This window comes from Aspergillus lentulus, assembly GCF_001445615.1.
Source record: "Aspergillus lentulus DNA, contig: Alt12, strain: IFM 54703, whole genome shotgun sequence".
Lineage (NCBI taxonomy): Eukaryota > Fungi > Ascomycota > Eurotiomycetes > Eurotiales > Aspergillaceae > Aspergillus > Aspergillus lentulus.
In genome coordinates this window covers 2179182-2206424 of record NW_028322115.1, presented here as the reverse complement: position 1 = coordinate 2206424, position 27243 = coordinate 2179182, and the positions used below count along the sequence as shown (strand labels likewise).

Genomic DNA, 27243 nt, shown 5'->3' with positions numbered 1-27243 from the left:
CGCTGCAAAAGCCAAACATTGAGACTCTGTCCGATCTCGGGCTGGCGTGGGGTCAATGATTTGGACCTAACGGGATTTTTCTGGCGCAGGAGGCTCGGATAGGAAATGCATGGCGCTGGTTTGCTTTTTTGGAATGTTTCATGTTTCTCATCTGGATGGGTTGCTTTCATGTTGAAGGATTTGGCACGAAGGAGTTTTTTTGACTGGGCATACTCACCTCATATAGACTATAGACCGATTGGATAGATATCCGCTCCCTGTACTTATATCGATGCTATTAATACTAATACCAAAGGAAGCAAGATTATATGCTGATTTTAAGGGCAAAATCCGCATGCCACACATACTGCTTGATTCATGTCATGATCGGCCGACCCATCTCCAACTCCCTAGTACCACTCTGAATCTGACTACGGGAGGGTTCGGATGATCATTCAAGTATAATAAATCAGTTAGAATGTTTACACAGACACAAGAACTCACAATGACACCTGAACGAGGGGAATCGATCATCTGTTGGACGGGTTGTGTATGGCATAACGTCATCGCGTCTCTCGTGATCGCCCACTTTCCCCTACCACCTCCATTTTGTAGATTCCCCAAAATCTGATGCATTCCTCGGTGATTGTCATCCATTCGCAGATATAATTATCGATTTTATTCTTCTTCCTCTATCCTTCGTCGATATTCATCTCCGTGCTGGCACTGAATTTGACAGTTTCGGTTTGTTGAGAGAGCACTGAGGTTACACTCTCATAAAGGACTGTAGGAGACTGAGGGTGCTAGTCTGGTACGTCTCACACGATTCCCCCGCATAAAAGTGGGACATTCATCGTCGACCCGCTTTCTGAAAACTGATATAAATGCTTCAGTCTGCGATCGTTTTTCAACAGCTCCTCTTCCGGTAACAGGATGCGCTGAACTACTATCGTTGCGGTGAAAGATTATCTCGTCCACTTGTCCTCCGGCGTTTGGCTGGCTCCAAACAACCCAACATTCGACCTCCACACTACGAGGCAGTTGACAACGCTATCGCTGCTCTTTCTATGGGGCCACGCTGTGCCTCAGGAGATCCTACATATTTGTCCGCGCTTTCAGGCATCGCTTCATACGCTAGTTGTCGGTCGAAAATTAACCACTCAACGTCGTACAGGACGACTCTGTCGCCAAGCGACCCCCTTGCCCCCTCTTGTCTGTACCTCGTAGGTGGATCCCTGCATGTGTTTTTCCTTTAGTTTTCATGCGTTGGAGATCTGCCCTGGCGATGCTGTTTCCCATTTCGAGAGGACGCCAGGTTGATAATCCTCACGTATCGTTGACAACCCGCTGATTATTGGCAAATTTTCGTGGAGATTGAGTGCTCAGTCTCTCCTGTATTAGTTTTATTGTCTTTGAAGTTCCCTTGCTTCTTTTTCTTTTTCTCCACCTCTTCATCCCTTTGGACAGGAGAGGCTTTTTTTTAACTGGAAGACAACCCTGCAATTGTTTCATGTGAAACGGTCTGGCTACCGCCACCATGAAATCAACGACTGCAAAGGTTCCCAATGGGCATGGGAGCCTCTACAAGGAGGTTCGCTTTTCGCCAACGGCAACCCCCATCCGCCGTGCACAGTCGGTCTCGACCAGTAACCCTGCCTCCAAGTTCGATCACGGGCGGGTGCTTGGCAAAGCTGAAAGCGATCGGTTCTCTTACTCGGCTTTGGGCGCCGATTATCTGGAGCAGGCCCGAACGCTTCTCCATCGCCAAAGGGCGAGCTTCGAGAACGAACGGGCACTTTTCGCAGAGGAACGGCAATTGTGGGAGAAGGAGAGGGGGTTACTAAAACTAAGAATATCAGAACTAGAAGCCTTGTTGAAAAGCAAAGGTACCCCGAACAATGACCATTCGGCTCCTGACACCCTTGTCAATTTCTCTTTGCATCCCTTCGGTGGTCCGGTGTCCCCTAATCTATCTAACGAGCGCCACCGCAATCAAGATTATATGAGTGCTCAGGTGTGGGAGGGGCCCAGCCCTACGACTCGGCCGACAAGGGTTTTTCACGGTGTGGAGAAGACCGATGGTCAGAACCACCTCGCGTCGATCACTGAGCAAGGAGCGCATATGCCACTCACTGCGCCGTCCTTAGATGCGGCCTTATCCCCGAAGGCTCGTGCAGCCGAACTCTCCTCGTGTATGAGTATACCCGTCCCAATCGAGAAGCTTGACAGCAAGCTAGATGGCATTACTCTCAAATCTTCAGCGCTACCGCCCGATGTCGTCGCCCGCGTGATGACACCACCCTCCCCTTCGCCAATGGACGAATCTCCAGAGTCGTCCGATCGTTCGAAATCGTCTTCGGAACGTAAGAACAGCCTGAAGCTGAAACTGTCGGAGCTTGGGCCACCCGACGTGAATCTAGTTAGGGATGCTGGGCACACTCCCATGGTGCTCATCGATGCCGATGCGGACACAGAGCAGGCCTCGGTTAACGGTGACGTGATCCCCCAAGTCCAGGGCAAGGAAGAAGAGCCCTTTGCTCCTAGGGCGACGATGGTGGGACAACCTGCGGAAAACTCCGCCTCCTACTTTCCGGACTTACCTGATGATCCGGCTCTCAAGGGGCCGTTATCCCTGCTGAATGAAGAGGAGCATGACAGCGAGTTCCTACAGGAGCTGGATCTGAAACTCCTCGATCAGGCCAGACGAGTCATTGGTCGTTCCTCTGATGCCGATCCGAACGATGAGAAGGTAGCAGATGCAGACCCTACTGAGTCCGTTCCTGAATTGAAATTCAAGAACACGACCAATTTCGGCACTGCGTTCGGGGTCTCGGACTTTTGAAAAAGCTTGAGGCGTGCACAATTCCATTTGCATATTTTCTCTCGATTTGTTCAATTTGACCCTTTTTCATTTACTTTACGATGATACACCCGTTGTTCGACGCACGTTATCAGTGATTTTTGAGGAGGTCATATGCAATCTGATATATATACCCAAGTCATTTCGGTGGCCTATACTTCTCTTCCCGTTTTGGCAAACTAGAACGATAATATTGAGATAACGTCTTATTCTCATCTCTTCAAGTTTGAGTCGACAATCTGACTCCGCGATGTGTAACAAACCTTATCTATCAGGCAGCACTGTTTAAAGAAGTTCCGGGCGCTGGCGTTTGACTTGTCGTGGGCGTATCAATAACTCGGCCGCCCTTGCATGGCATCAACCCCGAATGGGCGTATCAAGCCACGATTCCCTCTTGTCTCATCCCTTTTCCCTTCGATGTATCTTCGCTGCATTTGCATGTGCAGTGCAAATCCGGAGGATACCCCAAACACCCCTCATCTTATACTCCTAGATATCATCGAACTAAGAATAGTCTTCATCTTGATGCCTTACATGTCAAGTGCTCGGATCTCGGTGGCTGGTTACGAAGGAAGTGAAACCGCTTGGGGAAGGCATTGAACTCACTTGCACAGAAAATGGAAGCAGATATAAAAGACGTCCTGTCCCATGCTATGATATGGTCTATCTGTCATTCATTCCTTGACCTTTTCGCTCGCTGAGAGCAGTCATTCGTTTATCTATCTGAACCACATTCTTTTTGCTCCTTCGGACTTTCTCTCATTATTATATTCTTTCCATCGACATGACAAAGATGCACAACGTCAAAAAGGTCTCGGCGCTGATGTGCCTTCTGCTCGCGGTTGGCCCTACTGCCGTTCTCTCGGCTCCCATCGCTGATGTAAGACATGACACCCTTTGCACTCTCTTCCAGCTTCCTACCCTACTAAGAAAGAGACAGGTTGAAAGCATCGCCAAAAGGCAGGCCACTCACAGCAACACTGATGCTGCCTCCGTCATGGGAGCCGGCATCCCCGACGGACCCAGCTTCAACCAAGGCGATTTCTTCTCCACGAGCAGCGATGAAAACCGCGATGAGGACTGCGATGAGGATGGGGATAACGATGACTCGCCCTCTAGCCCGGGCTCGACCTCCAGCAGCAACACCGGCGCCGCATCCTTCATGAACGCTGGAATCCCCGACGGACCCAGCTTCAACCAAGGCGATTTCTTCTCCTCAAGCAATGATGAGCACCGCGATGTGGGCGACGGTGACAATGGCTCGCAGTCGGGCTTCAGCACCAGCACCGACGCAGGTGACTTCGCCACGTTTGGTATCCCCGATGGCCCCAGCGCTACCTTTGGAAAATTCTTTCACCATGATTATGAGGAGACTCACTCCGAGCCGCCCGAGACTACGCACGTTCCTAAGCCTACTCCGCCTACGCCTCCTGTAGAGACGCCTATCTCGACCCCTCCGGCTCATACTCCTACTTCTGCTCTTCCTACTCCTGCTCCTCCTGCCCAGGCACCTCCTGCCCCGGCTCCCCCTGTTCCCGCTCCTCCTCCGGCACCTCCTGCGCAGACTTCTGAAGTCCCTGCCCCAGCTCCTCCTCCGGCGCCTCCTGCCCCTGCCCCTGAAGCTCCTGTCGCTGCCCCTCCTGCACCAGCACCAGCACCAGCTCACCCCGCTGATCATTCCTGTACCTGCAGTTGAACGGCCATGATGAACAAGTGCACGGAAGCGTCCTAGTGTATAATGGCTTCCACAGGGACACAGCGTGTCTCTTATACTCTACTCCGACCCTTTCTTTTCCTTCTGTTCCTGTTCAAATTTCTAGCTATCGACCGGTTTGTCTCTGTCGGCATTGTCAGGGGTGAATCGGTTGTATTATATCTTTTATTTTTATACGTTGCTGTCGAGGAGTAGAGTATAGTATAATGCAAATGTGTCTCAATTCAGTATCATCTTCGCGTGTATCCTGCAGTGGGTGATCCCAAGGAGAGAAATAAAGTACTATTAGGATTTGCGTTCATATCTTCATAGAATCGGAAGCAGAGAGACTCCTCGCCAACGCCAAACAACCACCAGAAAAGGAACAACATGTAATCATACACCCATGGTAAAGTCATGCTCAATCCCGGGCGTCACACTAGCGATAAACTTCAAAAACACAACCAGGTACTGATCAACCCGGATAGCAACCTGATCTTCCTCGTCATGCTGCAGCACCTCCCACTCGTCTCCCCCGGCCGCATGCCCCTGCTGCTCATTCAGCGACAGGCCCCGCGTCTCATCCACCAAGCCCTCCAGCCCACGCTCGGAGTTGATCCTGTTCGCCTCAGCCGCCGAATGCGCCTGCTTGAGCTTATCGCGGCGGATCTTGAGGGCTGCGTCGGCACGGTCGAGCAGCGTCTTCATGACGGAGGCGTGGCGACAGGGGTGCACGGAGGCCATTTTCACGCCGCCATCGAACCAGGGGAAGTCCTCCAGCGTCACGGTTTTGTCCTTGTAGTCGCCGACGATGTCCTCCATCATGAGATGCGGGGGTAGGGGTTCGGAGGGGGAAAGGTAGCCGGACAGGTAGAGGCGCGGGGTGCGGTAGAAGTTCGAGTATGTGATGTAGAGGTTATAAGTGCGGATTGGCCTTTGAACGACATGTCAGAAAACACAGCAACAGCTTCACCGTCATTTCATGCCCAGAAGGCAACTAAGGTAGTACGTACTGCGTCGTCGACTTCCCCGCCGGCTCCCGGATGATCGCCTCCTCGTCATCATCATCGTCCTCCATATCCGGGATCTCTTCCTCATCGTCCTCCCGCTCGCCCATATTCCCCGATTCATCCACCGTCCGCACATCCTTTATCCGCTCCGCCTGCTTCTCGGCCAGATCGCGGCCCCCGCCTGTACGCAGCCACCCGTCGCCGTCGTCCGCGTCCGCACCGGACAACATATCCCGGACGATCTCGTCCTCGTGGCCTGCGTCGCCGGCGAAGTTGTCGTTCAGGCGTCGGTGGCAGGGGACGCCGCGGGTGACTAGGAACTGCTTTCCTGGGGGCAGGTACGAGACTCGTTTGGCGGGGGAGGAGGCGTCGGCCCAGGCCCATGTCGGGAACTTGTAAACGAGGTAGTCGCCCGCCAGGACGAACTCCTCTGGGGTGATTTGGCCGGTGGTGCGGAAGGTGGAGGTGCGGGAGACGGGGGCCAGGCGGTCCCGCCAGGTTGATAAGGTGGAGTGGAGGATGTTCATCGTTGACTGACTGCGTGCTATTGCGTGCTGATATCTATTTTGCAATGATGTTCTCGGAGCTTGGGATAGCGTGCGTTGAAGTCAGGTTTTGTTGAGATTGAAGATTGGATGATGATCAACAGAAGTGGCGGAGAGCAGCTATCTCTATGTTCCTCACGCGGGGCTACATCATGTGGCTTAGGCACGTCACAAACCACCACCAAATAAGAAATCACGGGAAAGATAAGAGCTGGTCTGAATAGTAACTGTTCTGTCTATAGCTATATTCAAGGAGGTAGATCGAATGACCAGCTTCACCTGACTGACATGACACTGGTAATGATGCAATCATGCCTTTAGATGTTTAGCCAAATAATGCTTGTACGGATTCAGTCCTTGTATCCCGCCAGAGCACAACAGCGAGCCAAAGTCGCTGCGCACTCGATAAGACGTCCTCTCAAGGTACACAACACCACCAGCGACGGCATGGGTTTGTGCATGGGTACTCTCAAAAGATCGACCATGAGATGTCCCTGTATTTAGCGACCGCAAGCCCAAGATACAGCAATCAGCTTGTCTGCCTGGGGCTTTTGGAACATAGAGCGTACTGCGACCCTCACGGCAGCTGATCCTCTATTGATCCAGTTGGATAAACCCTGAGACAATGTCAGAGCTGTCATTTCAGGACCTCACTCGCCCTCCTCCATCATCCTGCGTCGTTCAATCTCAGCCTCCAGTTCCTCCACGGTCATCGGGACTGTCCGTGTCTTCCATTTGTCGAGTTCCGCCCTCGCAAATCCTTCCAAGCTCCCCATAGCCACAACCAAGAACCCCAGCTCCTCCCGATCGACGTCAAAGACCTCCCACCACTCCCCATCCACCAGCTTCACACCCTTTTCCCGAGCAGCGAGGTATATAGCTGCGACAGCAAGCGCATTCGGCTGGTGCGTGACGTAGAGTAGTTGCGGCGACAGCAGAGATCCATTCAAGTGCTCGAATACCCTCCGGGCTACATCTGATGAAGACACGCCGAGGGTCTGCAGGTACGTCAGGGCTATTGTATGCGGTAGGGCGACGTGCGTGTTGAAGCCCAGCGTGCGAAGGATGACCGATTCGATTCGGAGGAGGACGGCGCGCTGCGTCTGGTAGCCTCCTTCGGAGAGGACGTACGATTCCGGGGCGGGCTTATCTGTTACACCACTGGGATTGACGAACCATAGTGGAGACGCTTCCTTGGATAAGAGGAAGTTGTAGACGTTGAGAACGGAGCGAGGCGAGGTCGGCTGAAACGAAAGCTTCGCGGTCAGGTACAGAGCTGCGGCGGAGACGTCCTGGAAGAGTGTATCTAGTTAGCTTACTAGGACACAGCAATTGTATCTTGGAGAACAAACCTTCACTGAATAAATACGCATGCTTCCCCCTTCAGGACCAATCCAGAATCGGGTGAAAGTCACAATGGCCTGCGCAATGATATCCTGCGATAGGCGTAGTAGGATGCCAGCAGCGTGGGTAAGCTGCGCGCCCGCAAACCGGAGGGACGCCTCTAGATCGGGAGTGACGCCATCAATGGATGACGAGGAGCTAGATAATTGCTCGGGTGTTGCGAGTGCATTGGAGAGATGTTGCAACACAGCTGCAGCTGGGGGTGCCATCCTGTGCTTGTCTTTGTGGCGGTGGTTGTGAGATAATTGTAAACCGAAAACAGTTGCGGACTGCAGAGTCGCTACGGAGAAGATGCCATGGCGATGAACCTCCCGCTGTTTACAGCCATTCTACCAAAAGAATCAATGAACCCATTCATCTCACACATTATTATTCATAGATCAACGGTTTTATATCAAAGAGGAGACGATTATAATGTGTAAGTGTACATTGCGATCAGCCGTTGCGGAATATCACCCGTTTGAGATGTTCGCTCTCTCCATCCTCTTCCACCATTCGCCGAAATATCCCGTTCTTCAGCTGCATGAGAGCTCGTGGAGAACCGAATTCTACCACTTTACCTGCGTCGAGCACCAGAATCCGATCAAAATCAGCGACGGTACTGATACGATGCGCAATCACTAGCATCGTTGTGGAACGCCGACCAAAGTCGGACCGGATAGACCTCTGGATCACTTTGTCAGTAGCAGTATCTACCGCCGATGTGGCTTCGTCCAGCACAAGGATCCTGGGTGCGGAAAGTATGGCACGAGCCAGGCAGAGCAGTTGCCGCTGGCCCTGCGAAAGGTTCGATCCTCCCCCGGCGACACGGGTGTCGAGGGGAGAAGCATGCGTCTTTTCTTCCAAAGACTCTGGAGATGATGACTGGTAGCTGGGCCCTTTAGGCGCTGTTTCCTCCGCCGTCGAGTGCCTCCTACCATCTTGTGCTAACCATTGTACGCGATCTAAGACAGCAAGCAAATCGCTGTCATCATGCTCCTGGAAAGGATCGAGGTTGGACCGGATCGTGCCGGCGAACAATGTCGGATCTTGCGGGATAATACCCATTCGACGACGCAGATGATGGAGCTTGATCTGGCTGATGTCGAGGCCATCGATGAGAATGCGCCCTTCCTGAGCTTCGAGAAACCGGAATAGAGCCAGCGCCAGCGACGACTTGCCCGCTCCGGTGCGACCTACTATACCAATTCGTTCATTTGGCTCGGCGCTAAAGCTTACACCACGGAGAACAAATGGGTGATTAGGCGCGTAGCCCACTGATAGGTTTTCGACTTGCAAACGGCCTTTGGACGGCCACGCAGCTGGGGCATCTTGGCCATCGTATCGTTCTGTCTTAATGTCAGAGTACTCCAACACTCTTTCCACGCAATTCATGTCCAAGTCGAACATGACATACATTCTGATCGCCATGGCAAGCGCTGCGCTTAGCTGAATGATAAAACTGATCGCGAACCCGGCTGACGACGCTTTCAGGTTTTGCAGGAGAGTGAATGTCATTGCCGCTGCAGTCGTAAACAGAGCGCCGCTCATGTTGATACGGAGATTAAGCCAATGATTCAATAGGCAAAGATTCCAGTAGACACGAGCATGTCGGTCGATCAGCCCATGCATTCTATCGACGAATGAATCAACCCTTTGATAGGAACGGATCGTCCAGAGCCCGCTAAGCGAAGAAGAAAGCAGCTCATAGATAGGGCTTCTGCTTATACTTTCAAGACGCTTCAATTGTCGTGCGGCGGTCAAATATTGGCGGGCGTACCAGCCGCACACCCACGCTACAATCCCAGAGAAAATGATGATGACAGGACTGACTACTATTCCAGCAATGACAGCGCCTAGTGCTTGCATGCCCTCACCTAACAGAAGCGTTATATCGAACCCCAGACGTGAATCGATCATGTTGAAGTCTGCCGTAAATCGGTTCAGAATACGGCCTAACGGCACGGTGTCCAGCCAACGAAGTGGTGCTCGGAAGACGGCGTGCAATACTTGGCTGAAAAGGCGTCGCGAAGCCTGAAGCGATGCGCTGAGTGCAAGGTAGGATCTCAATGAGCCTACTATCCAAACAATGACCGACAGAGCGATATATACTCCTAGGTAGAACTGTAGCTCAGGCGATACCCCAGACGAGGCCAGCAGTGAACTTTTTTGCTCACTCCATAAGCCCAGCCATCGACCCTATTGGAAGGTCAATTAACGTTTCCAAAAAAAGTATTTGGATATTTGAACCATGTGATCAATATAACACCAGAAGAAACTCACTTTTCCGAGCACCAGGCCAGTATATGTGGCAAAGCAGAGAGCCAGCACGACCCATGCTCGCCATCCGCCGCATTTCTGGATGTATCCACGAAAGACGCTCAAGGGAATGGCCCCGTTTTCGAGCACTTCCTCTTCCACAAAATTTTCAGGACGTTTAGAAACCCGTGAATGCTGCGTTAACCCATGATCTGCGGGGCAGCCTCGACATCTTTCGGTGGAGCATGCTAGACGGTTGTGGAACCCCGATGCTTCAGGATTCTCATACGCAGCTGCCGTGTTATTCACATCGAATTGACCGCCAAGAAGCTCCTCAAGTACGCTGCTGTGTCGCATCTGAGCCATAAATCCAGCGAATATGAGATTCCCATTGTCTAAATAAGCCACGTAGTCCACTCGCGGTAAACAGAGACGCACATGATGCGTGACGAGGATCCTAGTCCGGCGAGTTGCGAGTTCGCCGGTTAGAGCATGCTCATACAAATGTTGCGCGGTGTGAACATCAACCGCGCTGAAGATGTCGTCCATGATTATGATGCCTGCGCGGCTGTAGAGAGCACGGGCTAGAGAGATGCGTGCTTTCTGGCCGCCGCTCAGATTCACTCCGTTCGGTCCGACCTCAGTGAGGTCACCATCTTCCAGGACTTGCAGATCTCGGACCAAAGCACATGCGAAGAGGACTTTTCCATATCGTTCGCCATTGAACGGCACCCCGAACAAGATATTCTGGCGGACCGTAGCTGCTTCTATCCACGGAGTCTGAGCAACATAAGCCGTGGCAGAGTCTATTATCCAATCTTCCCCGGGACGAGGAAGCTTATACATGCATCTAGTCGACGGCCTTTCGACTATACCTTCCAGAATTTTGCATTCGTCGAGTATTGCAGCGAGCAACAAGCTTTTGCCAGCGCCTGTTCGGCCACACACAAGGCTCAATCCATGTTCAGGAAAGTGTACAGTCAGATTCCGCAGCACAAAGGGTGTTCCCGATGAAACATCGCTGGTTTGAGCACTGTCTGGCCAGGCGACTGTGGCGTTATCGAAGCGGATGCTGGGCGATAGTACTGTAGAAGAGTTTCTCTCAGGGGCGTCCAGAAAGTTGCTAATGCGCTTCATGCTGATCAAGGCATCCGTTGCGTTTGTGATTAACTCTGGAAGAGTAGACAAAGCAATCTCAATCGAGGTAAGAGCAGAAATCGCGGTAAAGGCAACAGATGCCATAAGTTCTCCATGGCTGATAGCGTAAACGGAGAGAGATGCTACAGACAGGAGGATTGGAGCCAGAACCCAAAGGGAAAAACATATCACATTCCACCGAAAGCTGGTCGCCTGGGCAAGTAATTCTGCATCCCTGAGTTGGTTCAGCTGTCCTTCCCACCTTTCCTCAGCCGCAGAGAACTTAATCTGTCGTATACCACGAAGGGCCTCCGTCAAAGCGATGATTTTGCGGTCACGACAGGCCATCAGATCCTTCCCTGCCTGAGTATATCTAGCCATACAGGCATGATTCAGAACCATGAGGAGGGCTAAGGTAGTCATTCCCGCCAAGAGGCTCTTCCAGCCAAGGACGTGCTGTAGGAGTCCGCAGGCGACTCCGAGTTTCATCGGCGCTAAAACACAGCTGTAGAGGAAAGTTGCAATTCCAGCAATTCGTGGCACATCCACAGCGACAAGATTTACAGCAACTTGTGTGCCTTGAGCACAGTCTTCTTTCCCGTTGCCCTTCAGATCGTCCTGACTCGATGCTATCGAGTGCAAGGCCTTGTTGAACACGACGGCAGAGAGCTGTTCGTACACTCTGATAGCAAGTTTATTAGAAGCAATCCAACCAATCCATGCCTCAAGCCATGCGGATAGACTTGTGCATATCCCCAATGCCAACACCCAGAACCAAAGGTCTGCTGTAACATCTTCCTCCCCAGAGCGTGTCTCAAGGATCTGAAGAATTTGGAGAAGGGCAAGATGGGGTCCGAACGCAAGGAAGCTCGCCGGGACTGTAAGAGCAAGCTGGTACAGCAGATGTCGGCGATTCGAGAACATAAGGACTTTCCATAACGGCGTCCTGCCTTTTCCACAGCACGAAACCTTAGCGTGTGATTGCGCGAAGGATCCTTGAAGGTTCTCTGCTCGAGTGTTAAAATCCAGCTCCGGCAGATGGTCAATGTCACCGCCACTTTTGCGAGAAACCTGTCGAATTAGGCGGCTAGTCCAACTGAACGTCAAGCGGCCTAGAAAGGACGTAGTAAGCTCCCTATCGACCAGGGTTCCATGTCGGTATACATCCGGACGTCGAGGCAGCGAGAGGCTTATGATCACGATCAGTATGGCTGCACCGATTTGCACGCCCATTGTATAAGAGTGGAGATCATCTAAAAGGCCAGTCTTGTATCTTGCGAACAGCTCCCATGCAAGGCTAGTGATGGTGACCGAAGCACTGAGCGCTTGCTTCCATCCCAGAGAGTACCGAGCCGTGGGCGAATTCTCTATCGCAAGGGCTGTTGACTGAATGAGTTGAAGAATCTAGCAAGGATGATCTTTAGAACCCATGCCCGACATCAAGCATACGTGGACGTAGACAGCAGCTACTCACCCAGTGAACGATCTGTGCCCAAATGTTGAAGGAAAACATTGCTCCAGGCACAATTGCCCCCGTTAAAGCTGTTATAACCCCGCTGATGACAACAATCATAATGAACATCCTCTCAAACTTCTTCTTGCACGCGGCAATCGACGCTCGGTCCGCTTCTCCATCTTGATCGACGTAGAATTCGCAAAGATACCGGTTCCATCCATGAAAGCGCCTCAGTGCAGACTCCAGTAAGGTTTGAATGGCAGGGACCGTCAGGAGAATAACCAGAGCGGTGCTGCTGATGTCAGCTATCAGACAGAAAGCTCCCAGTGTTTGCATGTCGGCAGTCTTCGCTTAGCCACTCATTGATGCGAAGCTCAGGTTCGATTGTAGTCAGGAACAAACGCCACCGTTGCCTACATACAGACGACCTTTATCAAACATGTCGAATAGGGCAATGAACGGAGAATTAACCGTTAGATGAGGGTATGACATGTTAAGAATGCAGATCGCCCATCTGGGCTGCATATGCATCGTATCGTCATGACTGACGAGACGCAGGGAAGCAAACAAGGGAAAGAACCCGAGGAATCTCGACTCTGACTTTGGCCTCCTGAGTATGCCACTGCTATCCACATCGAATAGCTGTCGCAATTCGCAGTCGCGATAGCGCGCCGTCTGGTCAACAAGGTCAGTCTTCACACCAGTTTGACCCAGTTGCGCGTGGAACCTTACAGCGCCACCCACAGGAATGCGGCCTCGTATGTACTCATCAATCATTCAACATACAGCACTATACTAAGCCTCTCCCTTTGCATGGTCAGCTGCCGTTTATGTGAATGTCGTGAAGTCTCTAAAACTTCCGGTGACTGACACGAGGGTATATCGTTTAAAACTCGCGGCCTCTCAGAGGGGGCTAGGACAGGAACCTCTGCATTTCGGCGTATCACTAGGAAAACGATCATTCTAGAAGTAATGCAGAGTCATCGATCCGCGACAAGAATGAGACGAGAGATTAACTCGATTCATACAAGTAAATAGAGGCGGGAAGCAGCGAGCTGTCACGTAGGAGACCTCTGCTTGGTAATGCACCTCAAGGCCCCTCGAATTTGCGGCAGGAAGATGCTTTCATCGGCAAGACAGACTTTCTCAAGTCCCAGCCCACAAGAAGCAGAGAAGGAGCAATAGGATCCTGGTGTTGGTGGCCGCTTCAACATGAGGATATTGCGGAATACATACAAGGCCTTCTGGGAATGACTATGGCGCATGCACTCATCGAGCATCAACAGAAGCGCGATACTGGGGGGCAATTACTTAAATTCCGCCACTGAACCAGGGCCTATCTAGGAAAATGTGCTGTTTTCTGCGGAAAGATACATCAACGATAGAGCTTCGCATCTGATGAGCGGCAGCAATTTAGTGTCAGGGGAACCACTAAGCCGCAATCACGGGTGTCCAAGGATGACATCCACGATCCATGGTTATCATAGACATTCCCGGCTGTTTGTCACTCGTCAGCTTCCAAAAAAGAGTGAAACAGCAGAGTGTGTGGCATCGTCAGCACGTTGTTTCATCAATCTGCCGCGGCCCTCCCGCGTGAAAAAGACCGCACTCTAAGCCTTGAAGAAGATCATCATGCCATTGTCTCATTTACGACATTGACTATATGGTAATCTTCATTACGTTGTCCAGCGTGGTCTAGGATCCCATACAGAAGTGACGTCGTCCCATCAAGGACAAGAAAGTGGTCGTCATACGCCCAACATATTAAAATGTCCTGGAAGAGGCAAAAAAAAAGTGGCTCAGTCCACGCGGCTTGAGATGAAAGGGTCAAATAAATCTGGGAATCGATAGGTTATCTGGTGGAGCAGGAGGTAAGCTGTTCCATCCCCAGCCACTGCGTTTTCGGTGATCTGCGGAGGGCAACCCTGGGCATGTCCGAGGATTGTTTTCAACCTCTTAATTGTTATTCTCCATCGGCGCTAAATTCCCCAGCCTCGCGAAATCCGCGGTCGCTGTGAACTTTAAGGGAAAGCTATTCGAAATGGCATCAAACTAGCCACACACTTGCATGCTCGACTAGAGATAAAACGAATACTCGATGTTTCAATAATCTAACGGATTGGACATTGGAAACACTACAAGTGATCGATGGTATCTGGACTATCGATATCGATACTAGCTCTTTCTCCGATCTTCTTAGTCTCCTCCTGGACCTGACAGGAAGCACGTGTGGGTTCTCCTGATTGCTATCGCTTGGCGTTGTGATCGTCGCCCATCCTCCAGCCTAGACTGATTACTCTGGCTACCTTTCTTTTTCAACTTTCCTTCAGGCTGTATTGACTCATTTCCCTTGGATCTGAGCCTTCAAGTTCTTCAGGTGGCTCATATTATCATTGCTGTACCGTTTTACTGACATCTCCCCACCTTTGCGCAGATCTCTCGACCATATGTGACGGTCTTGAGTACAGAGTAGCCAAATCTGTCTCTCCCTATTTTTGTGTTCCCGCTTCAATGGTTGACGTGGGTAACCGTGTATTATTGGACTGAACGGGCAACTATCGACGTGGCATTCCAGCCGTTGTCCAAGTGGTGCAAACGCTTGCATACCTTTACCATTCCTGGTCATATCCCCTATCACCCAGTGACCAGTGACCAGTCAAAGCTTGAGCTCCACGATGCTCCAGGACTGTGGTCACTCATCGATGCCAGGCTCGACTGCTGTCGTCATTGACAACCTCGAACCTACCTCAATTCCAACTGCTTCTGTTGCTCAGGATAACTGCCGCCAGCCCGACGAAGATATTCAGCCCTCCCACCAGAACGCGGTGGACACTCCTCCAACACCCTCATCACAGATCACCGATACATTAACTCCATTGGCGGAGAGAAACCGTCTTACCTCTGCGCATACATCTTTCCACCGTCGGGCAAACACTGAAATTATTCGCCGGCAACCCCACCTATCGGTCAAGCAGCTCTTTGCAGACCAGCCCAAAACATTCGAAGACTTAGTCGACGGAGACAGGTCCTCGAGTCCGGCGTTGGAGAATCCTACTAGAAAGACACTCGAAGTAGGCGCGAGACTCTTGTCGGGTTGGTTTCAGGGCAAGTCGGAGCCGGTGAATCTGACCATGGTGCCCCAGTCGGCGGACCAGGATGCCCTGGGATTGGCACCCTCCGGGGCATTTTTGAATCGTGCATCAAAGCGGGCCTCTTCGCCACTCAAACAAGTTACATCGACGAATCCGTTCAACTTCTTTGCCTTCAAGCGCCCGGGAGAGGGTCGACCGGAGCTTCCCGAACCTGCAGATGATGAGATTCTCAATATGGACATAACTGCTGCCTTGTTCCCACCAGAGTCACTCGATCTCGACGGACAAGAAGCGTTCAGTGCCTTACGAACCAACGCCGATAACCTCCTTAGACGGCTGCAGGCAGCCTATAAGGAAAGGACTTTTGCCCTGCACGAAGCCTTGGCGGACAAGAACGAGAAGCAGGAAGAACTGGAAGAGACTCGAACGCGGGTTGGACACCTGAAGGTCCAGCTTGATGGTATGGCGGAGAAAGTGCTCCACCAGGAGAAGGCCATGAAGGCCATGGCCGAGGAGCTCGAGCAGGAAAGGCAACTGCGCCGGCGAGAAGACGCGCGTCGTCGCAGCGTGATGCTTGTTCGGTCGAGTGACGAAGAGAGCCTTTCCGACGTCGGGGCTGAATTGCAGACACCGAAACGCAGTCTGAAGCGAGCCAGCAATGGCACTTACACGAGTGATTCGGGCTTCGACTCTGGCGACGAGAGTCTCGCGGAAAGTATCTTCTCTCGCCGTGATGGCCTCGAATCCCCGACGCCAACGATCCCACCGTCGCCGAACATATCTCAAATTGCTTTATCTGTCCCTACGTCGACCACTATACAGCCGAGCACAAAAGAGTCGAAACTGGCTCAGGCGCCACCGGTGCGTCAGTCTACGTACGATCGCGTGCTGAAGGGACTTGCCTCTACGGGTATCACTAGTTCGTGGATGGGTCACACGTCCAAATGTAATATCTGCCATGGCGTCCCCGCCTCGGAGGCATGGGGCGTCCTCGGCGTTATCAAGGAGGAGAATAGAGGCCTGAAACTACGGCTGAGCGAGCTCGAACTGGTTGTTGATGATTGTCTTAGTCTTGTTGGATCTTGATTTTGCGCCAGACTGTGTCATGGAGTTTTGCAGCTAGGATACTCTGGATATACCACCCCTTCTATGCCGTTAAACTGGTCGATACATATTTACTACTTCAACCGAATCCCTTGATGAGGGAAACAGCACATCAAAAGTTAGCGAGCGCACTAGAACGATACCAGTCAAAGGACCCTAAGTAACAAAGTGTATGTAGTCCGAGCCGGTTAATGAGGGATTTCAAGTGAAGTGTGTGGATATCCCTCAACGTCAAGCTGAATCCATGGACTGCATAATGCATTTACAATGAGTCATCTGAATATCAGCATCGTAGTATCATCCACAATTCCTCACCATGAATTAGATGTGTGGAGTGGTATTGATGGGGAAGACCAGGTGGCCTCAACGGGGTTAGCGTGGCTGGAGACAGTAAAGTGGCCAGCGAGGCGTCTACTGTCTTGGTCTTAGTGCTCTCTGCCCCCAAACCAAACCTCCTTGACCTCACCTCTTCCCTCCTTGTGTGCAATAATTCCAGTTCCCCCCTCCCTTCTTCCTTTCTCTTCTCCTTCTTCCTAGGTAATTCTTTTTCAAAGCCTTTCGCTCCTTCAGCTGGCTTCAAAGTTCCAGCTTCATTTTGACTTTTCTTTCCTCCACCCCATAATATTGTTTTGGTGACACGGGAGGTCGATAGCCACCATGAGCGGACGTGAGTTGTCTCTGCACGCGATCGCATTCCTCGTTGCGATAGCTCTCGTTTCGGGCCAATTGATCCATATTGACTGATGTTTGACTTGTAGTTCGATTTCTTGATCTAATCAAGCCCTTCACGCCCCTCCTGCCGGAGGTGGCAGCTCCTGAGACCAAGGTGCCCTTCAACCAGAAGTTGATGTGGACGGGTGTATGTTATTGCTCATTCTGACGGAGCGCGAACGGGGAACTGAATCGCTGACTGTCTGTGGCAGTTGACGTTGTTGATCTTCTTGGTCATGAGTCAGATGCCTCTTTACGGCATTGTCTCATCTGACACCTCGGATCCCCTGTACTGGCTGCGTATGATGCTGGCCAGTAACCGTGGTACCCTGATGGAGCTGGGTATCACCCCTATTATCTCCTCCGGCATGGTTTTCCAGGTATGTTTCAGTCGGCTTGCTTCTGATGCTCGGAAACAGTCCAGCAGCTAACCAATTGGTCACTGTCATAGCTCCTCGCTGGTACCCACCTCATCGATGTCAACCTTGACCTCAAGACCGATCGCGAACTTTACCAGACCGCCCAGAAGCTTTTCGCCATCATCCTTTCCTTCGGCCAGGCTTGTGTCTACGTGCTGACCGGTCTCTATGGCCAGCCCAGTGATCTCGGTGCCGGTATCTGCGTTCTGCTGATCGTTCAGCTCGTCGTCGCTGGTCTGGTTGTCATCCTCCTGGATGAGCTGCTCCAGAAGGGATACGGTCTTGGAAGCGGTATCTCGCTTTTCATTGCCACCAACATCTGCGAGTCGATCGTCTGGAAGGCCTTCTCTCCCACTACCATCAACACTGGCCGTGGCCCCGAGTTTGAGGGTGCCATCATTGCTCTCTTCCACCTGCTCTTGACCTGGCCCGACAAGCAGCGTGCTCTGCGCGAAGCTTTCTACCGTCAGAACCTGCCTAACGTCATGAACCTGCTTGCTACTCTTCTCGTCTTCGCTGCTGTCATCTACCTGCAGGGCTTCCGTGTTGAGATCCCAGTCAAGTCCTCCCGCCAGCGTGGCATGCGTGGCTCCTACCCAGTCCGCCTGTTCTACACCTCCAACATGCCCATCATGCTGCAGTCTGCTCTGTGCTCCAACATCTTCCTCGTCAGCCAGATGCTGTACTCTCGCTTCTCCGACAACCTCCTCGTCAGACTCCTCGGTGTCTGGGAGCCACGCGATGGCTCTGCCCAGCTTCACGCTGCTTCTGGTATCGCTTACTACATGTCCCCTCCCCTCAACTTCAAGGAGGCTCTCCTTGATCCCGTTCACACGGCTGTGTACATTGCATTCATGCTGGTCGCCTGCGCTCTCTTCTCCAAGACCTGGATCGAGGTCTCTGGCTCTGCTCCTCGCGATGTCGCTAAGCAGCTGAAGGACCAGGGTCTTGTGATGGCCGGCCACCGTGAGCAGAGCATGTACAAGGAGCTCAAGAGAATCATTCCTACTGCTGCTGCTTTTGGCGGAGCCTGCATTGGTGCCCTCTCCGTCACTTCTGACCTGCTCGGCGCCCTTGGCAGCGGCACTGGTATCCTCCTTGCCGTGACGTGAGTATATTGACTGCCAATCATTGTTTTGATTCTGTAACTAACGCAATGTCTATCCAGTATCATCTACGGCTACTTTGAAATTGCTGCTCGTGAAGGCGATATCGGATCGGGCCTCAAGGGCCTTGTTCCCGGTAACTAAGCAGGGGACGCCTTGATGAGTATGAGAAAGGAATCTGAATTCTTTATCGAATTTCCTTTGATTCTTCCTCGTTGATTTCTGGGTGGATGCGCTGTTGTGGCTGGAATCTACGACGGAAATATCAGGAATTTGCATGGATGATTGTATTACTGCCAGAGTTGGGAGTTCTTGCATGCTGGGACTTTTTCCGTCAAAAAGAGAGCCACAACTGTACATAGCGTTCCATTCAGTTTGTAACCATATTTAGAAAACAAAAGATTTCAAATCACATCAGATCTGGCTACTTAGACATTTACACATTGGAGGCATGGGAAATCAGCACAGAACGGTCTGGGTTGTTGAATAGTTGGGTATATATACGAATTTATCACAATACCTCGTGCCGTGGTATATGTCCTTTTTGGCTCAATCAAGTCCTATAATCCCCATTGATAGTCACGTACTCGTGGCTAAAATCGCAGAACCAGTAAACAGCCTCTTCACCACCCAGGCCCTGCTCACCCTTCTCACCACCACCCAAGTCAACAACGATCTCCAGATCCTCCTCCTGGAGAATGACACTAGCGCGCTCCTCATCGACTTGTTCCGGCTCACCGTTGACAAGCAGCTTGAGCACGGGACTCCCATCCACAGGCTTGAAGCTGACGCTCGTACGTTCAGGGACGACTGTTCCCGGGGCTACGCCCTGTGTGTACCCGATCGCGCAGAGGATACGGCCCCAGTTGGCGTCGCGGCCGTAGAGGGCGGTCTTGACGAGCGGGGACCGGGCGATGGTGGAGGCGATGAGACGGGCGGACTCGTAGTCTGGGGAGTTCTGGACGCGTACGGTGACGAACTTGGTGGCGCCTTCGCCGTCGCGGACGACGAGCTGCGAGAGCGACTGCGCGAACGAGGTGAGGATGTCCTGCATGGCGGTGTAGTCGTCCGAGGCGGGGGAGCTGATGGGGGCGCCGCCGGCGGCGCCGTTGGCGAGAATGGCGACTGTGTCGTTTGTGCTTGTGTCGCCGTCGACGGAGATGGAGTTGAAGGAGCGCGAGACGGCGTGCATCAGGAGGGACTGCAGGGCGGAGGGGTCGATGGGGGCGTCGGTGCAGAGGACGCCGAGGAGGGTGGCCATGTTCGGGTGGATCATGCCGGCGCCTTTGGTCATGCCGGCGAGGCTGTAGGTGCGGCCGGGGGACGAGGGGAGGGTGAAGGTTCGCGAGAGCAGCTTGGGGAAGGTGTCTGTTGTGCAGATGGCGCGGGCGGTGGTGAGCCAGGCGTCGTGGGTGGATGCGAGGCTTTCGTGTGCCGTGGGGATTTTGTTAAGGATCTTGGAGATGGGGAGTCTGGCAGGGCATGGCTAGTCAGATTTTCATGGTCTTTTGCAAAGTCGGGGAGCGTGGAAGAGGAATGTACCGTTGCCCAATGACGCCAGTGCTCATGACGATCGTGCTGGGCTCGCTGAGTCCGTTGCACTCGTCCACCTTCTTGCCCATGTTCACTGCATCCTCCAGGCCTCCCTTACCGGTGACCGCATTGGCGCAGCCCGAGTTGATAACCACCGATCGGATGCCTTGTCCCTGGCGGCTCTGAAGCGTCTTCTTGCTGACTTGGACAGGCGCCGCTTGGAACTTGTTGGTGGTGAAAACCGCAGCAGCCGAGCATGGGGTTTCGGAGGAGATCAATGCCAGATCCGGAAACTTGGTGTTGGAGGCCTTAACACCGACGTGGGTACCGGAGACGAGGAATCCCTTTGGATAGGATCCAGAAGACGGAATGTACTTCTGCTTGGAAGCGGGAATGGCCATGTCCAGCGGAGCAGAGTAGTTGCGCACTTGGCCCTTCACCATCCTGGCGAAAGCAGCCATTGCGGCTGCGGGCTGGACCGGAGAAACCATGAATATCTTCAAATATCCCTGAAAAGATCAGCAGCAGTACTAGAAAGCGTAACTCCACTCAATTGCTGTTTCAATCGGAGTATGGTAGACGATGCGGGAAGATATAGTATCGACACCGAAAGTGACTCACAAGTGACTCGGGCAATTGAACGTAAAAGTTGGGCGTGTCCAGCTAATATCGACCCCAACGCTGAGATAGATAACAGAAGCAATCACTGTCAAGCTTCTGAATAGGCCAGAAACCCTAGCCCAGCAGTAGATCGTGGGATAATTCCCTCTCAGAACCCCGTTGATGCTGGAGATCCGATATCGCGGGAGTCGGAGAAACAGTCCCCGCTGGCTTCGTTTCGTCGCGCTCCAGACGCGCCCAAAGACACAGAACTCGTTATTCAACCTCAACATACGTAGCTCTCCATCCGCGGCCAACCCCTTGCTTCCCGGCCTTTGTTCTCCCCTTCTCGAATCGATCGAAGCTATTTGTTGCGCGTGAATGGTACTTGATCTCTGGGTTGTCTTTTGCTGGCGATTTTTTGATTGGCACATTCTTACTAAAATGAAACGAAAGCAACCAGATTCGGACGATGGCGAGCGTCCTGTCTCGACGCCGAAGAGGCAGAGAACAACTGCGGTGATCAATGGCTCTACAAATGGAAATACGGACGCGAGTCGATCCCTCGACATGACGCCCTCGAAACGGATCAAATCAACACCGCAAAAACCAAGCTCAGCAACTCCCGCAGCACTGAAGGAATCGGGCCTGAAAACTCCTACGCATAGATCAAAGGCGAAAGCTCTCTTCTCAACACCTACAAAAGCGACGGCTGTTTCTACGCCAAACCGAGCACGAAATGCCGACCGATCTGCGAAGAAGAAAAGCGCTCGCTTGTTGCTGGAGCAGGATGAGGATGAGATCTGGGACGGGGCTGACCGTTTAGCCGAGGAGATTCTGGAAGACGAGGGCGACGCGCCTGAGACCGCTGTAGAGGATAGCGACGGTGTCATCCCAACAGTTGAAGGCACCACGAAAGAGGCAACCGATGGCAAGACTGCAGCGGCGCCGAAACGTCGTGCAGGGAGGCCGAAAGGCGCAAAAAACAAGCGCTCACCTACTCCCGAGGGAGAACTGCCGTCACACGAGCGATATTTCTTCCAGAACAGAGCTGGCCCTCCGCGGACGTCAAATAACACCCTCAACAAAGTGAATCTCCTGACGCACGAGGAGTATTTTGAGAAGTTGGCCGGATATACGGACCCTTGCCAGAAGGAGAAGAACTTCCTGCTGGACCTGCATTGTCGGTCCTTTCCACAGTGGGATTTTGAGTTCAATCAAGGCTTCAACATCTGTCTCTACGGTTACGGCTCGAAGCGTCAGCTGCTTAATGATTTTGCAGACTGGCTCTGCCAGAGACACAGCGCCTCACCTCCCTCTATAGTCGTCGTGAACGGGCATACTCCGAGCCTGTCAATTCGGTCTATCTTCGCCACCATTGTGACCGCTGTCCTGGGTGCAGACATTCCATCGAAGATGGGATCTCAGCCACTAGAGGTCTTAGAACTGTTGCAGTCTAGTCTCAGGTCTCGACCCTTCCAGAAACCAATCACAGTACTGATCAATGCCATCGACGCCCCTCCCCTCCGCCGAGCAACGAACCAAGCCCTCCTTGCGCGACTGGCTGCGACGCCAAAGATCCATTTACTTGCCACGGCAGACACTCCGAATTTTCTGTTGATGTGGGATATCAGCCTTCGAGATCAGTTCAACTTTGTTTTTCACGACTGCACAACATTTGCCTCTTTTGACAGTGAGTTTGATGTTGTGGAAGAGGTTAACAATCTGCTTGGGCGCAAGGGCCGTCGAATTGGTGGTAAAGATGGTGTTGGCTTCGTGCTGAAGAGTCTTCCGGAGAACGCGCGGAATCTCTATCGACTGCTTCTCACTGAACTGCTATGTATGATGGACGAAGGTCATAATTCGGATGACGAGATGGACGGCCATGCAGGAAGAGAAGACGGGGCTCACGATGAGACGGGCATTGAGTTCCGAATGCTCTACCAGAAGGCTGCCGAGGAGTTTATTGCGTCTTCTGAAATGATGTTCCGAACACTATTGAAAGAATTCCATGACCATCAGATGATCACATCGCGCATGGACACGAGCGGAATGGAAATACTAGGAGTACCGCTGTCGCGAGAAGAAATGGAAGGGGTTCTGGAAGATCTGGTATTGGGGTGATGGATGAGACAAGATATAATGTGGTGTCTTTGCATAACTCATGATACCCCTGCATAGCACTGTATATCACAATTGAGGGACATAACTGATGAAGCCCATTTCGAAGGCTCTGCTCAAACACCAAGTCGTCCACTTTTCTCTTCCTGAGTATTCTACACAACGCGAGTTCGGTCAAGAAAACCTCGGTCGTCCGATATGTCTGTTCTTGCACCTAGAACTGCGCAAACGCAGCCAGTGCCATCGTGGCCCCAAAACTTATCTTGAACGGCATATGCTGCGTCACAGCCTTCTGTACATCCACCGACTTGACATACTTCTGTATCGTCCGAACAGGGAGGATATTGTATCCTTTCGAAGCAGCCCACTACACCCCACCCGCAGTCAGCACCATCTACAACCACGAGCAACACAACGTCTGCAGGATCCGCATACCTCAACGAGGACAATCCCCATCCCCAGCAGCAAAACCAACGCTCGCGAGAACGCCCTCAATCCCACCCCGACTACAAGCCCAAGCACACTCCCCAAGCTCACCTGGCGCATATTGGAAGCGGTCAGAATACCGGATGCCGTGCGGGGGCCAGTCCGGCCCTGCTTGGCGATGGCCGGGTCATTGCGGTCGAGGGTCCAGCCGGATTCTGAGCTGGTTTGTGAGTCGAGTCTGTAGTACGGAGCGGAGTATTGGCATTGCATTGGGGAAGCACGGAATGGGGACAAGGGGTGTATAGACAGGGACAGGCCGAAACCGACGCCGAGGACGGTGGAGGTTCGAGCGAAACCGCTTAGAAGACCGGATGCCATGTTTCGGTATCTGAGGTGATGACCAAGTTGTGGTTGTAAACAGATTGATGGTCTAAATGTGTATAGAGAAGAAGTTGAATTGGGGAGTCAGGATCCTTGTTGAATGAAGCTGGAGTGTTCGCGTCGGCATGCGGAGATGGAGAGACATTGTTGTGACGTCAATGGGCGGTCAGCTTCTGGCCAACGGCATTCGGGGATGCGGCGATCTCTAGACATCCAGGGGTTCATGCTCATTCTTGTCTATCTGACTAGCAGTAATACATCAATTCCATGATCAAAAAGGGGGTGTCAATGTGAAATGCCATGTTCAAGTAGTAATATGGACGACATGAGTTGTTAACTGATGGGATATACTGTCCGCCTCCAAGGGCAAGGTAGCTACATGCAACGAACGTAATGTGCATATCTCGCTAAGCACTCAATCCACCCTTCACTTAGAACCGACTATGAAGCCCGAGAGACAAAGCTTCAGTCCTCTGGATCATGGTCGTCTCATATTATTCTCAACATGCACCTGATAATCGTATCCGATGAAGGATTACTAAGGTAATATACGCAGCTTGGCAGTTAGTTCGAGACCCTGATATTACCAAAAATACCATAAGAGATAGAGTTTTCGCAACAGCCAATGCTTGGCGTTTCCAGCTGTTCCTGACGGTTTCAGGCCAAGTCCGCGGGAAACCGTCCACCAAGCGGCGTTTTTTCAGATTGGCAGATTTACATTGGAAACTTACTGGGGAGATGGAGGGGCACGGGCACGGTGATTGGCCTACTATGCCGCGGCCGGATGGAACGAGCACATAATTCGGCGGGGACCAGTGAAAGTGTGGGTGACGGATACGGGAGTTTTGTGGTTCTCGGAGGCGACAAGGCAACGGTCAGAAGCCTACTTATCTTGACTCACACTCACAAGTCCGTCTTCGGTCTCCTTAAGAACTCGGTTTTGCTGGGACTTTTTCTCTCTCTCCTTTCTACTGTTTCTCGTATATATTTCTCATTAATTCCTTCATTTCTCTTAGTGCCACTTTTCCCTTCTAAATAAACACAATGGCATCCAACGGTACCAATGGCGCCTCCGCCTCCAACAGCTTCACTGTCAAGGCCGGTTTGGCTCAGATGCTGAAGGGTGGTGTGATTATGGACGTCGTCAACGCAGAACAGGTATGAGCGATGGTCAACAGGATACTTTCCAGCCCTTCGACGCTAATGTGACTTCCAAACAGGCCCGCATTGCGGAGGAGGCCGGTGCCGCTGCCGTGATGGCCCTGGAGAGAGTCCCCGCCGACATCAGAGCCCAGGGTGGCGTTGCCCGCATGTCTGACCCCAGCATGATCAAGGAGATCATGGCTGCTGTCACCATTCCTGTCATGGCAAAGGCTCGCATCGGACACTTCGTTGAGTGCCAGGTAAGGCTAGCTTTCTCCCGTGGTCAACCTGCATCGCAGCTCACATGTGTAATTGTTAGATCCTCGAAGCCATTGGCGTTGACTACATCGACGAGTCCGAAGTCCTTACCCCTGCCGACGATGTCTACCACGTGAAGAAGCACGACTACAAGGTTCCTTTCGTCTGTGGTTGCCGCAACCTGGGCGAGGCCCTCCGTCGTATCGCCGAGGGTGCCGCTATGATCCGTACTAAGGGCGAGGCCGGTACCGGAGACGTTGTTGAAGCCGTCAAGCACATGCGGACGGTCAACTCCCAGATCGCCCGGGCCCGTGCCATCCTGCAGAACTCCACCGACCCCGAGATTGAGCTGCGCGCCTACGCTCGTGAGCTTGAGGTCCCTTATGAGCTTCTGCGTGAGACCGCCGAGAAAGGCCGTCTTCCCGTTGTCAACTTCGCGGCTGGCGGTGTTGCCACTCCCGCTGATGCCGCACTCATGATGCAGCTGGGCTGCGATGGAGTGTTCGTCGGTTCCGGCATCTTCAAGTCTGGTGATGCGAAGAAGCGCGCCAAGGCTATTGTCCAGGCCGTGACTCACTACAAAGACCCCAAGGTCCTCGCCGAAGTCAGCGAGGGTCTGGGTGAGGCCATGGTTGGTATCAATGTCTCTCAGATGCCTGAGGCCGACCGATTGGCCAAGAGAGGATGGTAATTGCGCTACTGTCTCTACTTGTGATTCTTCTTATGTTCTTGTCATGATATGGGCGTTGGAAAAGTTGATATAGCGTTCTTTGATGCATTTTGCATTCAAGACTTTCAGGTACATTATGATTAGGGTGTTCTGTGCATTCGTCCTTAACTCATGTAGACAAGCACAGAATTGATGAAGACCTACTCTAATTCAATGACGATCTCTTCCATGAAGACAAAAACTGAAAATTGGCCAGGTCACTGTTCACTGCACACGGCATTTTATGCTTACCCCACCGGCACTTGTTATCATGCGGATGCTGCTACTGGAGGTGCTAATCTGCTTGAAGACACGGCGAATTGTATCACCAACGTAATATACTCATTCTGCAAAGATATTTTATTCCTGTGATTTTTCTGAATTCCGAGATCACTATCAATTGACGGCACTTGTGCTGGGTGTCCTAGATAAATGTCAAGGTGCAGATCCTACGGAGTACGATCGGCGACTCCAAAGGTCACACCGGTAAAATACACCTGTTTATTTCAAACGCAGAAATTGAATACCACACTGACAGTACGATAAGACGATCTAACCCAAAATAGGAAATCCTATCTGACCTCAGCTCAATGCCATCATCGACACGATCGACATCAAAGCCGTGAAATGAAAGACAAGAGGACTCGACGGACGAAATATTCACCATGACGGATCCAATGGATCTCCTATCTCGACCAGATTCCCAATTCGATCACGAGGAGAACCTCAAGTCACAGAAGCAGGAAAAACAGCCCAAGCACGAACAGCTGGAGAACGGGAAGCAAGAGCATGCAGCCTCAGCTCCGACGCCAAAACCACACAATCTTTTACCGAATACCTTCACAATAAGCGGGGAACACGAGGGCAACGATATGAATCCGATCATTTCGTCCGTTCTCGTCGTCCTCTCCTCCATCCTCTCCTTCCTCGACACGTACATCCTCCCTCCCCATCTCCGCGCTGCGATCCTCGAGACTGCGCTCGCACATCCGCTGCTCACGACCTTCTTCCTCTGCCAGTTTATCTGCTCGTGTATCCCGGTCATGATCTTTCTGATTGGGGCTATGATTGCGGGTGGTATAGCGGTGGTGGTGTTTAGCTGTTTTGCGCTATTGGTACTGGGGCCTGTCCTGGTTGCGACGACCGTCGCGGGTCTGTTCCTGTGGGGTTGGGGTTGGACGACGTTTGTGGTTGGGAGGTGGTTGTTGAGGCGGTATTTGACCGAAGATGGGGATGGAGAGAAGGGCCGTGCACGGGATGGGGTGAATGGTTTCAATAAGTACGATGCGGAGAAAGTGAAGGAGGAATGGGCTTGAAG

The 27243-nt window shown here is 52.2% G+C and overlaps 12 protein-coding genes across 12 annotated transcripts; 7 read left to right on the top strand and 5 right to left on the bottom strand.

Annotated features, from left to right (window-relative positions):
• Positions 1 to 1516: 1516 nt before the first annotated feature.
• Positions 1517 to 2821, top strand: ALT_6648 (uncharacterized protein; the record flags this gene model as incomplete). Its single annotated transcript, XM_033558159.2, has 1 exon — positions 1517 to 2821. The coding sequence occupies one exon, from the start codon at positions 1517 to 1519 to the stop codon at positions 2819 to 2821; it is 1305 nt and encodes a 434-aa protein (XP_033414050.1).
• An 802-nt stretch (positions 2822 to 3623) lies between these two features.
• Positions 3624 to 4535, top strand: ALT_6647 (putative cell wall protein; the record flags this gene model as incomplete). The annotated part of the gene is made up of 1 exon (XM_089600106.1): positions 3624 to 4535. The coding sequence occupies one exon, from the start codon at positions 3624 to 3626 to the stop codon at positions 4533 to 4535; it is 912 nt and encodes a 303-aa protein (XP_089455568.1).
• Positions 4536 to 4928: 393 nt separating this feature from the next.
• On the bottom strand, positions 4929 to 6069 carry ALT_6646 (ATG3/ATG10 family protein; the record flags this gene model as incomplete). Its single annotated transcript, XM_033558157.2, has 2 exons — positions 4929 to 5466; positions 5546 to 6069. The coding sequence occupies 2 exons, from the start codon at positions 6067 to 6069 to the stop codon at positions 4929 to 4931; spliced, it is 1062 nt and encodes a 353-aa protein (XP_033414048.2).
• A 668-nt stretch (positions 6070 to 6737) lies between these two features.
• Positions 6738 to 7700, bottom strand: ALT_6645 (putative cyclin; the record flags this gene model as incomplete). The annotated part of the gene is made up of 2 exons (XM_033558156.2): positions 6738 to 7379; positions 7440 to 7700. The coding sequence occupies 2 exons, from the start codon at positions 7698 to 7700 to the stop codon at positions 6738 to 6740; spliced, it is 903 nt and encodes a 300-aa protein (XP_033414047.1).
• Positions 7701 to 7926: 226 nt separating this feature from the next.
• On the bottom strand, positions 7927 to 12658 carry ALT_6644 (putative ABC bile acid transporter; the record flags this gene model as incomplete). The annotated part of the gene is made up of 3 exons (XM_033558155.2): positions 7927 to 9669; positions 9754 to 12270; positions 12341 to 12658. 3 exons carry the CDS (start codon positions 12656 to 12658, stop codon positions 7927 to 7929), a joined length of 4578 nt encoding a protein of 1525 aa, XP_033414046.2.
• A 2339-nt stretch (positions 12659 to 14997) lies between these two features.
• ALT_6643 (uncharacterized protein) lies at positions 14998 to 16500 on the top strand (the record flags this gene model as incomplete). The annotated part of the gene is made up of 1 exon (XM_033558154.1): positions 14998 to 16500. The coding sequence occupies one exon, from the start codon at positions 14998 to 15000 to the stop codon at positions 16498 to 16500; it is 1503 nt and encodes a 500-aa protein (XP_033414045.1).
• A 675-nt stretch (positions 16501 to 17175) lies between these two features.
• ALT_6642 (translocon subunit SEC61) lies at positions 17176 to 18898 on the top strand (the record flags this gene model as incomplete). The annotated part of the gene is made up of 5 exons (XM_033558153.2): positions 17176 to 17185; positions 17277 to 17377; positions 17442 to 17609; positions 17681 to 18756; positions 18817 to 18898. The coding sequence occupies 5 exons, from the start codon at positions 17176 to 17178 to the stop codon at positions 18896 to 18898; spliced, it is 1437 nt and encodes a 478-aa protein (XP_033414044.1).
• A 409-nt stretch (positions 18899 to 19307) lies between these two features.
• Positions 19308 to 20748, bottom strand: ALT_6641 (bifunctional ornithine acetyltransferase/N-acetylglutamate synthase; the record flags this gene model as incomplete). The annotated part of the gene is made up of 2 exons (XM_033558152.2): positions 19308 to 20226; positions 20297 to 20748. 2 exons carry the CDS (start codon positions 20746 to 20748, stop codon positions 19308 to 19310), a joined length of 1371 nt encoding a protein of 456 aa, XP_033414043.1.
• Positions 20749 to 21331: 583 nt separating this feature from the next.
• On the top strand, positions 21332 to 23011 carry ALT_6640 (origin recognition complex subunit 2; the record flags this gene model as incomplete). Its single annotated transcript, XM_033558151.2, has 1 exon — positions 21332 to 23011. The coding sequence occupies one exon, from the start codon at positions 21332 to 21334 to the stop codon at positions 23009 to 23011; it is 1680 nt and encodes a 559-aa protein (XP_033414042.2).
• A 211-nt stretch (positions 23012 to 23222) lies between these two features.
• ALT_6639 (uncharacterized protein) lies at positions 23223 to 23812 on the bottom strand (the record flags this gene model as incomplete). The annotated part of the gene is made up of 2 exons (XM_033558150.2): positions 23223 to 23375; positions 23444 to 23812. The coding sequence occupies 2 exons, from the start codon at positions 23810 to 23812 to the stop codon at positions 23223 to 23225; spliced, it is 522 nt and encodes a 173-aa protein (XP_033414041.2).
• Positions 23813 to 24859: 1047 nt separating this feature from the next.
• On the top strand, positions 24860 to 25907 carry ALT_6638 (pyridoxal 5'-phosphate synthase subunit PdxS; the record flags this gene model as incomplete). Its single annotated transcript, XM_033558149.2, has 3 exons — positions 24860 to 24973; positions 25036 to 25218; positions 25278 to 25907. The coding sequence occupies 3 exons, from the start codon at positions 24860 to 24862 to the stop codon at positions 25905 to 25907; spliced, it is 927 nt and encodes a 308-aa protein (XP_033414040.1).
• Positions 25908 to 26590: 683 nt separating this feature from the next.
• Positions 26591 to 27241, top strand: ALT_6637 (seipin co-factor family protein; the record flags this gene model as incomplete). Its single annotated transcript, XM_033558148.2, has 1 exon — positions 26591 to 27241. One exon carries the CDS (start codon positions 26591 to 26593, stop codon positions 27239 to 27241), a length of 651 nt encoding a protein of 216 aa, XP_033414039.1.
• Between the last annotated feature and the right edge of the window lie 2 nt (positions 27242 to 27243).